Here is a 14232-nt window from a genome sequence, read left to right as displayed (position 1 = left end):
AAACTACCACAAATCACTATCAACAATTAAATGAAACCCAAAGCGAGCAGAAATTATAATAAATTGCTGAGTCAAACTCAAAACAAACAAAAATCAGCATTACTAGGGCTGACAACCCCGATGCCTTTTCAAGACCAGAACATAACTTAGGCTTTACTGAAAGTCTTACGTGGATTGTTAGTTTAATTTACCTATACTAATGTTTATTCCTTAAAATAAAAAAAGGGTAAAAAAAGTGAATAAAAAAAGTTTTTTACTTACTTAAGTACAAAAAAAAGTGAAAACATTTAAACGTGTTTTGTTTTCAGTAAAGCGCAAATTATGTTCTGGTCTTGAGAAGGCATGGGGGTTATCAGCCCTACTAATGTTAATTTTTGCTCGTTTCGAGTTTGACTCGGCTATTTATTCTAATTTCTGTTCATTTTGAGTTTCATTTATTTATTGATAGTGATTTGGGGTAGTTTTACGCTTGGATAATTACTTGACTTCATTTCTGCCCATTTTTTGCTTAATGGAGCTCTTGACTTTTCTTTGAAAAATTTTTTATGTGGAAAAAGGTTTCTTTGATGAATTTCTGTTCGTTTTTTATTGACAAAGTCATTCTCATGAAAAAAATAACATTTTGTATCTTTTCATTTTTTTTCTATACGAATCCATAGTTTGGCATAATTGTGGGGGTTTGACATACCCAATATTCCTATAAACATAGTTGCTGGATCGTTCCACTATGGTGAACAAAATAGTTGTCTCAAAATTTTGAGTAGATGTGTTTGGGAAAAAAATCGGCTTGAGAGACAGGCTGATTTCCCTCCAATCTCTCTTTACTCTTAGAAAGGGCCTTGGAACTTTAAATTTTGAATCGAATTAGCTCCTTTAAATGTTCAATGATATTTCTAGCTATTATAGAGTGGTGCTGCCTATGATATTGCTTATATACCTTTTTAAAAACCTGTATGTATACAATTTTTTCGTTTAAATGAATTATTCTCGGGATATTATCAAAATTTGGGGAAAAGAGGGTATCAGAGAGAGGGGGGAGCTATTGTCACTCCATCACGCTTGACTCTTAGAATGGAACTAGATACGTCAAACAAAATAACTATCCTGAAATTTTGACTGGAAGTGTTTGGGAAAATGATGGGCGTGGAGGGGAGGGTTGCCCTCCAATCACTTTTGACTATTAAAAGAGGCACCAGCCCTTTCAATTACCAGCCGGCTGAGCCCTTTTCGTGGTTTCTACGACAACAAATGGCCATCTTAAAATTTCTATCAGATGCGTTTCTGTAAAATACGACGTGTGCGTGTGTGGGGGGGGGCTATTTGTCTTCTGATCACCTTGACTCTTAAAAAGTGCACTATAACTTCTGATTACCAATACAATAAGCCCTCTTTGAAGTTTGTACAACCCCCATTTCTATAAAAACGTTATATGCCCCCAGGGCGTAACTTACAACCCTTGCCCTGAGGGCTATATGGGGGGGGGATTATCTTAAAAGACATAATTTCTGTACCTTTCAACTACACTGAACAAAAGGGTTATCTTAAAAATTATGATTGTATGTGTTTGGGGAAATGGTTGGTGTATAGGGGGGGATGACCTCCAATCACTTTTGACTGTTAAAAAGTTCAGTAGTGCTTCTGATTACCAATCAAATGAGCCCCCTTCCTATAAAAAAACTTATATCCCCACAGGGAATAACTTACAACCCTTGCTCTGAGGGCTGGGGGGGGGGGGGTCAGTCTCAAAGTATTAGCTTCCGGACCTTAAAACTACACTAAAAAAGGCTATCTCAAAATTTTTATTGGATGTGTTTGGGGAAATGATTGACGTGGGGGAAGGGGAGCTGGCTAACCTCCATGATCTTTTTTGAAGTTCCTGTGACATTTCTTTCTATAAGAAGTGCCCTGGTCTAAAAAAAACATTATATTGTGCCCACATTGCTCTTTACTTAGGCAGTGCTATCGCGCTGCCTAAGATATTTTGTCTTGACATTTCAACTATACAACAATGGAAGTGCTGATTAGACCAGGTAAGCCCCCCCTAAAGTTCAGTCTATGGGCGCCCATGTTTAGAGCTCTCTCGTAGACAGGAAGGCGCACAGCACGACCCAATTATCTTGAGGCTGGCAAGCCGAGAACAGAGTTCTTGAAGAACATCTTCAAGCTGATAAGCCTACAGTTGACAAGTTTCTGCTTTCTCTGCCCTGCCCTACACATTAAAGCACCTCAAAAGACAAGAATGCAGCAGTTGGGAATAGACTACGCAGATCTGCGTTTCTCATTTTCTCCTTTGATCCTAACACCACTTCCCACTCTTAGAAGTTTCGTACTTACTTTTTTTTGTAACCTTTATAATCTTTATAAGTAGAATGGCCCCTATTGATCCCACCCCTCACCCCTGCTGCCACCTACAACTTTTTTTTAATACCAAATATGGGCATAGAGTCCCTAGGGGAAATGCATTTCTGAGAAATTGATTGCGTAATCAATGTGTGTCATTGACCTAAATTTCCAAAGGTGTTGGTGTTGTTGTAAGTGCACGCTCTCAGCGAATGTCAAGGTCAATGTTGTTGTTGTTTTAAGTGTACGCTCTCAGCGAATGTTATGAGTTTCCAGAAATTGAAAACAGTATTTGTTGTTGTTTTCGACATGTATTTCCTCAAGGCGAATGGCACGGTGTCCTAAAATAGGAAACAGCATTTGATGTTGTTGTTGTTGTTGCTCGACGTAAATGTTATGAGTTTCCAGGAAACAGTTAGATCCCGTGTGTCCTTCTCAGACAATCAGAGGGCTTGCTTACATAACAATTCGCCCTTGAGATTTCGTATATAACGGACATGCAATGTGATTAAATTATCAGAAAGTATTTTGACTTAGTTGATACAACAATGGATAATATTGATGAATTAGAAGCCTTGGCAACTACAATTTACCATGTAAGTACATTTTTATTTTCAAAATAAAATTTTTTTCCGTGGTAACCCTCCCGTCTTTTAAGGTGGTCACCCCCCCCCCCAAACAATACAAAAATCACTTTACAATCTTTATACTCGATGGAAAACATAAAATATATTCTTTTTACCCTCACAACCTAGCCCCCCTCCATCATTGTTTTTACAACCAAATTCTCGCAAAAAGAAATAATTATCCTTTCGAAAAATTTAGATTTTCCATATTGTAATCTTTTCTCTAACTGAGACTTCCGTCACTGTTGTTATTAAGCGTTCTGTTTTGACATAATGCTCCAGCGCGAAGCCTATAATTAACTGTCACCCCTTTTCCTGTCTGTATACATTAGCTGGTTTTAGGCAATCGAGGTTTTCAATGCTTTTACGTAATTCAGTGTTTGTCTGAAAATAGCGGTCAGCTAATTTTGTCTGCAAATTAGCGATAGACCTAGGGTGGGTTAATTTTCCTAAATTTAGGGGAGGGGGCGTGAATCCGTGATTTTTGTTTGGGGGGGGGGGTTAGCACTTTTAATAGTGACAAAATAGAAATGAAAAGATAATTGTTTCTTGCTTCAGTGTCTGACCATTTCTCTTCGAAATTTAGCGATTTTAGCTATAACAATTTTCCCAAATTTAGGGGAGGGGGCGTGAATCCGTGATTTGTGCGGGGGAGGGGGTTAGCACTTTTAATGGTGACAAAATAGAAAATGAAAAGATAATTGTTTCTTACTTCAGTGTCTAACCATTTCTATTCGAAATTTAGCGATTTTAGCTATAACAATTTTCCTAAATCTAGGGGAGGGGTTTTATATCCTGCATTTTTGTTGGGGAATAGGTTATCTCTTTTAATGGTGACAAAATAGAAAATGAAAATAAAATTGTTTCTTACTTCCGTGATTAACCATTTCTATTCGAAATTTAGCGATTTTAGCGATAAAAATTTTCATAAATTTAGGGGGGGGGGCATGCATCCGTGATTTTTGTTGGGGAGGGGTTTAGCACTTTTAATAGTGACAAAATAGAAATGAAAAGATAAGTGTGTCTTACGTCAGGGTCTACCCAGGTGTAATCCACATTTAGCAAAATGATAGATACGCCGAGTCCTCACGTTAGGGGCGGAATTGAACATACAGCATTTTTGTTGTGGACTATGTTAACGCATTTAATGGAAAAAAAATAGAAAATGAAAAGATAATAGTTTCTTAATTAGGTGTCAAAACATCTCTCTTTGATATTTTAGCGATTTTAGCTATAGCATTTGAATAAAAGGTAGTCAGACATATGTGCTTGAATAAAAAACTGAACGTTTGTATAATAATGCATTGAGTTATTTTTGAGAAAAGTTGAACTTATTATAATCAAATTATGATTTTCAAAGTTTAGGCTGCTTTCAACATTGATTTCTCTTTACATATGGCAAATTTCCACAAGGCGATTGATCCATGGTCCTCCCAAATGTGATAGAAACTACTACACCCTGCTTCAATATCTTTTTACGTATTCAAACTGAATGTTCGTATAACAATGCTTCGACCTAGTCCTCAGAAAATTTACCCCTCCAAATATTTACTCAGAGGAGCGGTCGCTGAAATATAAATCTCTACTTATTTGCCAATATTTTCACAGTTTTCAAGTTCAGATCTTCGAAGACACTCCCTCCTCCTCAGTTTATTCTATAAAAATGAGCTAATTATGTTAGAGTTTCAGAAACATTACATATTTATTTAATTAAGCACTTTTTTTCAGATGTAATAATGTTTGGTGTGATTGACACATAATGTATTAGACTGAAATATTCTTCAACTGGCATTATTTTCGAAGCAGCTTTCTTACTCCTAGACAATCAACGACGTGAAATTCATTGCTATAAATGTAACATCAGATACAATATGTATAAGTACGAGAAAAACAGATGGAGTCCAACACTAAATTTTATAAATCGAAATGGCTTTTACGTTAAAACCATACGACCACATAATGAAAATGGCTATGAAATAAAACATGTACAAGAGGAAATTCAGGAAATATGCAGTTTTTTCGGTGTGCAAGCTGTTTATGTTAAGGGAAACGTGCCAACTGATAAACTCTTACTAGAAAAATGCGATAAAAACATAGCATTATTCAATTTAGAAGACTTCAAATGTTAGAAATACCTGCATTCAGTCCATGACCTAGAAGATGAAGTTAGATATTTCGCTCAATGGATACCGGAAAAGATACTTGACATGGAAAAATTCATCATATATTCAAAGTCCTAAACTTGCTCCTCCTCATATCAAGTTGATTAAGCTTATTTCTCTTTATTTTTAATATGCAATTATTTTTTTTAAAATGTTTGTAAATATTTTTAAGCAATAAATATATTAAGCCGCAACCGTTTTTATTATTTAGAATAGTCCATCGCCATGAAAATTATACTTTCAGATTCAACATGTCAGGGAACACACTTTCAAGTTCAGCATGTTGGAGAACCCTAAATAGTCACCCCCAAAAAGGTAAGTTAACCCTAAAAGGTTAAAGAATTTTCCTGAAATTACACTTTCAGATCCAACAGGTCAGGGAACAAACTTTCAGGTTCAGCATATAGGAGAACCCTAAATGCTCACCCCTAAAAAAGGTAAGTTAACCCTAAACGCTTAAAGAATTTATCTGAAATCACACTTTCAGGTTCGGTTTCTATTTTTGACTTTTCTGAGCTAGATCTCGTAGCATTTCATGGATGTGTTCCTTCAGACAATTATGATTTGGGAGGTCTAGTTGGCTGCTTTGACTTGTCAGAACTAGGATTCTTAGTCCCTCATAGGTGATTGTTGTATGAAACTTCAAGTTTGGGACGAGTAGCTGGCTATTTCAGGCTTCTTAGAGCTATGAATCTTAGTCTCTCATAGGTGTTTTTTGTCTGAAACTTATGATTTGGGATATTTAAATTACTATTTAGGTCTTTTCTGAGTTGGATTTTAATTCTTCAAATTTCTTTTTGAATTTCTGTCGTGAAATGCAAGAGTTGGAATATTTCAGTAGTGACTTTTTGTGCTTTACCTTCTCACAGTTACATTCTATTGATTTTTCGAAGTTCATTTTGAATTTACGTCATTAAATGCAAGAGTTGGAAAATTGGGGTCTTAGTCCACCAGCCTGAATGGTGGAAATCCACTAGCTCAGTATTGTGGTCCCAGTCCACCAGCCTGAACGGTGGAAATTCACTAGCTCCGAATTGGGGTCTTAGTCCACCAACCTGAATGGAGGAAATCCACTAGCTCAATATTGGGGTCTTAGTCCACCAGCCTGAATGGAGGAAATCCACTAGCTCAGTATTGGGGTTTTAGTCCACCAGCCTGAATGGTGGAAATTCACTAGCTCAGAATAGGGGTCTTAGTCCACCAGCCTGAATGGTGGAAATTCACTAGCTTAGAATACGGGTCTTAGTCCACCAGCCTGAATGGTGGAAACTCACTAGCTCAGAATTGAGGTCTTAGTCCTTCAGCCTGAATGGAGAGACAACACACACACAAAGAGACGACACACACACAGAATGAAACTGAATTACAATATGAATATGATCAGGAAGTGTTTACAGGTCAGGTTGGCCGAGTGGTTAAGGCGCTAGACTCAAGATCTGGTCCCCATACGGGGTCGTGGGTTCGAATCCCACACCTGATAATTTTCTTCTTATGTAATTTTTTTCCTTCATCATGCCTGGTGATTTGACTCAATAGCTTCTGTAAAAGGATTTATGCAGAACCTAAATTGTTAGGGCCTTTAATAGATTAAATAAATAATAAAACTCGAAAAGTGCAAATTGTTCAACTTATCTTCTGAATTTTCTTAAAGAAGAGAGAAAAGTTCACTTCAGTTCTTTATGTCTTTGTGAAATAAAGAACTGAAGTGGAATATTTTTATTTTCTCTGGTGAAATTAGAATTGAATTGTGTTCTTTGGTAAAATTCAGAAGAGAACTTGAAATTTTCTTCACTTCGTTGAGAACACTTTAAATTGAACTGGAACTTTTTATTTTATGGGAAAATATTCACAAGTGTGGTATTACTTTTTCTATCTTCCACCGAAAAATTTAGAATTGAACTTTAAATTTCTTTATGTCTTTGTGAAATAAATAACTTAAGTGAAAGATTTTTATTTTACTCTGGTTAAATTAGAATTGAATTGTGTTCTTTGGTAAAATTCAGTAAAGAACTTGAACTTTTCTTCACTTCGCTGAGAAAACTTTAAATTGAACTAGGACTTTTTATCTTCCGTGAACATATTCACAAGTATGGTATTATTTTTTCTACCTTTCAAGGAAAAAATTAGAATTGAACTTTAAATTTCTTTATGGCTTTGTGAAATAAAGAACTGAAGTGGAAGATTTTTGTTTTCTCTGGAAAAATTAGAATTGATTTGTGTTCTTTTGTAAAATTCCGAAGAGAACTTGAACTTTTTTATCTTCTGTGAAAAATTTGGAACAGTATTTTAAATTTTTCATCTCTTCGAGACATATCTGAACTAAAGTGGAAAATTTTTATATTATTTGGAAAAATAGAAATGATCAAAGACTAATTTTTTTTCATTGAGAAAATTCAGAAGAGAACTTGAACTTTCCTTGACTTCGTTGAGAAAATTTTAAATTGAATTAGAACTTTTTATCTTCCGTGAAAATATTCACAAGTATGGTATTACTTTTTCTATCTTCCATCGAAAAATTTAGAATTGAACTTTAAATTTCTTTATGTCTTTGTGAACTATAGAACTTAAGGGGATATATATATATATATATATATATATATATATATATATATATATATATATATATATATATATATATATATATATATTGCTCTGAAATGGTCTTTGAAAAGTATTTCTCAGTGTTTTTCGATAATCAGGCAATTTTCTCAAGCTCTTTTCTCAAGGTCATAGCTTTTGAATGACAACACTAACATCAAAAATTAAACGGTCAGAATTAGAGGCTGTTTCCAAAGATTTAGAGTAAGAAAAAATTGTCAGGTGTGAGACTCGAACCCACGACCCCATATGGGGACCAGATGTTAAGTCTAGTGCCTTAACCACTCGGCCAACATGACTTGTAAACAATTCTTGATCATATTCATATTGTAATTCAGTTTCATTGGTAAAGTTCAGAATTGAGCTAACTTTTTTCTCTTCTTTAAGAAAATTCAGAACCTCGTCTAAATTAACCTTAAAAAAATGAAATAAAGCTATGTCGACTTTGCATATTTTATTCAACATATCCGACAAAGCGCTGGAGGGGGTGCATTCCTGTCGACTTTTGGAGGATGTTTCCCCATTTTTCGATAATCAGGCAATATTCTCAAGCTCTTTTCTCAAGGTCATAGCTTTTGACTGACAACACTAACATCAAAACTTAAACGGTCAGAAATAGAGGCTGTTTCCAAAGATTTAGAATAAGAAAAAAATTGTCAGGTGTGGGACTCAAACCCACGACCCCATATGGAGACCAGGTCCTAAGTCTAGCGCCTTAACCACTCGACCAACCTGACATGTAAACAATTCTTGATCATATTCATATTGTAATTCAGTTTCATTGGTAAAGTTCAGAATTGAGCTAACTTTTTTCTCTTCTTTAAGAAAATTCAGAAGAGAAGTTGAACATTTTGCACTTTTCTAGTTTTATTATTTATTTAATCTATTAAAGGCCCTAACAATTTAGGTTCTGCATAAATCCTTTTACAGAAGTTATTTAGTGAAATCACAAGACATGATGAAAGAAAAAAAGTACATAAGAAAAAAATTGTCAGGTGTGGGGTTCGAACCCACGACCCCGTATGGGGACCAGATCTTGAGTCTAGCGCCTTAACCACTTGACCAACCTGACCTGTAAACACTTCCTGATCAGACTCATATTGTAATTCAGTTTCGTTCTGTGTGTCTGTCATCTCTTTGTGTGTGTGTTGTCTCTCCATTCAGGCTGAAGGACTAAGACCTCAATTCTGAGCTAGTGAGTTTCCACCATTTAGGCTGGTGGACTAAGACCCTTATTCTAAGCTAGTGAATTTCCACCATTCAGGCTGGTGGACTAAGACCCCACGTCTGAGCTAGTGAATTTCCACCATTCAGGCTGGTGGACTAAAACCCCAATACTGAGCTAGTGGATTTCCTCCATTCAGGCTGGTGGACTAAGAACCCAATAGTGAGCTAGTGGATTTCCTCCATTCAGGTTGGTGGACTAAGACCCCAATTCGGAGCTAGTAAATTTCCACCTTTCAGGGTGGTGGACTGGGATCCACAATACTGAGCTAGTGGATTTTCACCATTCAGGCTGGTGGACTAAGACCCCAATTTTCCAACTCTTGCATTTCATGACGGAAATTCAAAATGAACTTCGAAAAATCAAAAGAATGTAACTGTGAGAAGGTAAAGCACAACAAGTCACTACTGAAATATTCCAACTCTTGCATTTCACGACAGAAATTCAAAATGAAATTTGAAAAATTAAAATCCAACTCAGAAAAGCCGGAAATAGTAATTTAAATATCCCAAATCATAAGTTTCAGACAACAAACGCCTATGAGAGACTAAGATTCATAGCTCTGAAAAGCCTGAAATAACCAACTACTCGTCCCAAACTTGAAGTTTCAGACAACAAACACCTATGAGGGACTAAGAATCCTAGTTCTGAAAAGTCCAAAAAGCAAACTATACCTCCCAAATCATAATTTTCTGAAGGCACACATCTATGAAATGCTAAGAAATCTAGCTCAGAAAAGTCAAAAATAGTAACCTAACCTGAAAGTGTGATTTCAGAGAAATTCTTTAAGCGTTTAGGGTTAACTTACCTTTTTTTTAGGGATGAGCATTTAGGGTTCTCCTATGTGCTGAACCTGAAAGTGTGATTTCAGAGAAATTCTTTAAGCGTTTAGGGTTAACTTACCTTTTTTAAGGGTGAGCATATAGGGTTCTCCTACATGCTGAACCTGAAAGTTTGTTCCCTGACCTGTTGGATCTGAAAGTGTAATTTCAGGGAAATTCTTTAACCTTTTAGGGTTAACTTACCTTTTTAGGGGGTGACTATTAAGGGTTCTCCAGCGTGCTGAAATTGAAAGTGTGTTCCCTGACATGTTGAATCTGAAAGTATAATTTTCATGGCGATGGACTATTCTAAATAATAAAAATGTTTGAGGATTAATATTTTTTTTGATTAAAAATATTTAAAAACATTTTAAAAAAAATAATGACATATTTAAAAAAAAAAAGAAGGTTAATCCATTTTATATGACGAGGAGCAAGTTTAGGATTTTGGATATCTGATGCATTTTTCAATGTCAGGTATCTTTTCCGGTATTCATTGAGCGAATTATCTAACTTCATTTTCTGGGTCATGGACTGAATGCAGGTATTTCTCACATTTGAAGTCTTCTAAATTGAATAATGCTATGTTTTTATCACATTTTTCTAGTAAGAGTTTATCAGTTGGCACGTTTCCCTTAACATAAACAGCTTGCACACCGAAAAAACTGCATATTTCCTGAATTTCCTCTTGTACATGTTTTATTTCATAGCCATTTTCATTATGTGGTCTTATGGTTTTAACGTAAAAGCCATTTCGAATTATAAAATTTAGTGTTGGACTCCATCTGTTTTTCTCGTACTTATACATATTGTATCTGATGTTCCATTTATAGAAATGAATTTCACGTCGTTGATTGTCTAGGAGTAAGAAAGCTGCTTCGAAAATAATGCCAGTTGAGGAATATTTCAGACCAATATATTATGTGTCAATCACACCAAACATTATTATATCTGAAAAAAAGTGCTTAATTAAATAAATATGTAATGTTTCTGAAACTCTAGCATAATTAGCTCATTTTTATAGAATAAACTGAGAAGGAGGGAGTGTCTTCGAAGATCTGAACTTGAAAACTGTGAAAATATTGGCAAATAAGTAGAGATTTATATTTCAGCGACTGCTCCTCTGAGTAAATATTTGGAGGGGTAAATTTTCTGAGGACTAAGTCGAAGCATTGTTATACGAACATTCAGTTTGAATAGGTAAAAAGAGATTGAAGCAGGGTGTAGTAGCTTCTATCACATTTGGAAGGACCATGGATCAATCACCTTGTGGAAATTTGCCATATGTAAAGAGAAATCTTTGTCGAAAGCAACCTAAACTCTGAAAATCATAGTTTGATTATAATAAGTTCAACTTTTCTCAAAAATAACTCAATGCATTATTATACAAACGTTCAGTTTTTTATTCAAGCGCATATGTCTTACTATCTTTTATTCAAATGCTATAGCTAAAATCGCTAAATTTCGAAGAGAAATGGTTAGAAACTTAAGTAAGAAACAATTATCTTTTAATTTCTATTTTGTCACTATTAAGAGTGCTAACCCCCTCCCAAACAAAAATCATGGGTTCTTGCCCCCTCCCCTAAATTTAGGAAAATTTTTATAGCTAAAATCACTAAAATATCAAAGAGAAATGGTTAGACACTGAAGTAAGAAACAATTATCTTTTCATTTTCTATTTTGTCACCATTAAAAGCGTTAACCTATTCCCCAACAAAAATCCTGGATATACGCCCCCTCCTCTAGATTTAGTAAAATTGTTATAGCTAAAATCTATAAATTTCGAATAGAAATGGTTAGACACTGAAGTAAGAAACAATTATCTTTTCATTTTCTATTTTGTCACTATTAAAAGTGCTAACCCCCTCCCCAACAAAAATCACGGGTTCATGCCCCCTCCTCTAAATTTAGGAAAATTGTTATAGCTAAAATCGCTAAATTTCGAAGAGAAATGGTTAGACACTGAAGTAAGAACCACTTATCTTTTAATTTCTATTTTGTCACTCTTAAAAGTGCTAACCCCCCCCCAACAAAAATTACGGATTCACGCCCCCTCCCCTAAATTTAGGAAAAATAACCCACCCTAGGTCTATCGCTAATTTGCAGACAAAATTAGCTGACCGCTATTTTCAGACAAACACTGAATTACGTAAAAGCATTGAAAACCTCGATTGCCTAAAACCAGCTAATGTATACAGACAGGAAAAGGGGTGACAGTTAATTATAGGCTTCGCGCTGGAGCATTATGTCAAAACAGAACGCTTAATAACAACAGTGACGGAAGTCTCAGTTAGAGAAAAGATTACAATATGGAAAAGCTAAATTTTTCGAAAGGATAATTATTTCTTTTTGCGAGAATTTGGTTGTAAAAACAATAATGGACGGGGGTTAGGTTTTGAGGGTAAAAAGAATATATTTTATGTTTTCCATCGAGTATAAAGATTGTATAGTGATGTTTGTATTGTATGGGGGGGGGGGTGACCACCTGAAAATACTGGAGGGTGACCAAGGAAAATAATTTTATTTTTAAAATAAAAATGTACTTACATGGTAAATTGTAGTTGCCAAGGCTTCTAATTCATCAATATTATCCATTGTTGTATCAACTAAGTCAAAATACTTTCTGATAATTTAATCACATTGCATGTCCGTTATATACGAAATCTCAAGGGTGAATTGTTATGTAAGCAAGCCCTCTGATTGGCTGAGAAGGAAACACGTGATCTAACGGTTTCCTGGAAACTCATAACATTTGCGTCGAGCAACAACAACAACAACATCAAATGCTGTTTCCTATTTTTGGACACCATGCCATACGCCTCGAGCATGTACATGTCCAAAACAACAACAAATGTTGTTTTCTATTTCTGGAAACTCATAACATTCGCTGAGAGCGTTCACTTACAACAACAATAACATCGACCTTGACATTCGCTGAGAGCGTGCACTTACAACAACAACAACATCAACACCTTTGGAAATTTAGTTCATTGACCCACTTTGATTACGCAATCAATTTCCCAGAAATCCATTTCCCCTAGGGACTCTATGCCCATATTTGGTGTTAAAAAAAGTTGTAGGTGGCAGCAGGGGTGAGGGGTGGGATCAATAGGGGCCATTCTACTTTCATATCGCCAAAGACAGACTTTGCATCGAAAATGTTAATAATTAAACTTCACTTAGAAGACATTAAGTTATAGGACTTTAGTTTTGAATAGAGTAAACTAAATTGCATTGCTGATTTTTATTTTGATCCTAACACTACCTTACACTCTTATAAGTTATCTTATACATAACTTTTATAATAACTTCACATGACCAAAGATAGATTTTGCATCGAAAATATGAGCAATTAAATTTCATTAAAAGCATATTAAGTTTCTTCTCATTATTGGACGACAAATGTAAATTTTGTTTGAAGTGTTTCGTATTACTAGTGATCGTAAAGAAAAAGGGGGGGGGGTGACTACTCCAAATTAGTCTGCAAGTTACGTTGAGCTCATTTAGGGAAAATTAACAATGAACCAAATTTATGCAAAATGCTTAAAATAAAATAACAAGATACCTTGAAATCCATTTCTAAAACCGACCAGACTTTTATCCTAAAAATAAGGAAATGTCAGAGGTGGTAACAATAAAAATGAAATGCAATAAAAAACACATTTCTTGGATAGGAAAAGTGTTTTGCCAAAATAAATAGAGCATTGTGTAGGTTTATTTTAGCTCAAATTATATGTTTAAACAATTTCAAGTGTAAATGACAGCTCAGCAGTGACTGATGCGACAGTATAATCGAATACTGAGTGTGTCTTTTCTCAATATTATACAGAAAAAACTATTTTTTAAACTAAAAGTAAGGAGCAACGTTAAAACATAAAGCAAACAGAAATTAATCCTATATAAAAGGGGTCGTCTCCTCCTCAACGTCTATCAGGAAAATTTCGAACTGAAATTTTATTTCTGATAGTTTTTCAATTTATACCAGAAATCCCCCCTATGTGGAAATATTTTCCCAGAAATCCCCCACCCCCCATACCAAATTGTTCCCTTAGAAAATTTTCCTATGGAAAATTTCTCCTGGTGATAATTTTCCCATGGATAATTTATCCCTTGGGCCTCCCCCCCTCCAGAAAAATCCCCAAAAAATTCCAGCCCCAGTGAAAATTTCCGTCGGAGAATTCCCTCAGAACGTCTCCCTGTGTAAAATTAAGTCGCCAAAGATAAAATAAGACAAATAAAACAAATTTCTTATATGAATTCTGGCTAATTCACCCGTGTAAGTTTTCCTCTGGAAAGCTAACCCCCGGAAACTTCCCTCCCGACGATAAATTTTCCCCTTAGAAAATCCCACCCCGCAGAACCCCCCAGAAAATGTCTGTATACTTCCCGATAACAACTACTATACGTAAACAATGGGCGAATTTCATAACTTGCAGCCGTTTCCCCTGGGGCTCTGGGGT

The 14232-nt window shown here is 35.3% G+C and overlaps 1 protein-coding gene across 1 annotated transcript in view; it reads right to left on the bottom strand.

The window, feature by feature from the left end:
• Positions 1-13401, bottom strand: part of LOC148954369 (uncharacterized) — an 89831-nt gene extending 76430 nt beyond the window's left edge. Inside the window, exon 1 of the mRNA XM_089087064.1 lies at positions 13338-13401. Within this exon, the coding sequence (XP_088943190.1) occupies positions 13338-13349 (12 nt within the window). The 5' untranslated portion in view covers positions 13350-13401. The remainder of the gene's footprint in view (positions 1-13337) is intronic.
• Between the last annotated feature and the right edge of the window lie 831 nt (positions 13402-14232).

Source organism: Artemia sp. Qi Xiang Cuo, chromosome 3 (assembly GCF_049724085.1).
Source record: "Artemia sp. Qi Xiang Cuo chromosome 3, ASM4972408v1, whole genome shotgun sequence".
NCBI lineage: Eukaryota > Metazoa > Arthropoda > Branchiopoda > Anostraca > Artemiidae > Artemia > Artemia sp. Qi Xiang Cuo.
This window is presented reverse-complemented; position numbering and strand designations above follow the sequence as displayed.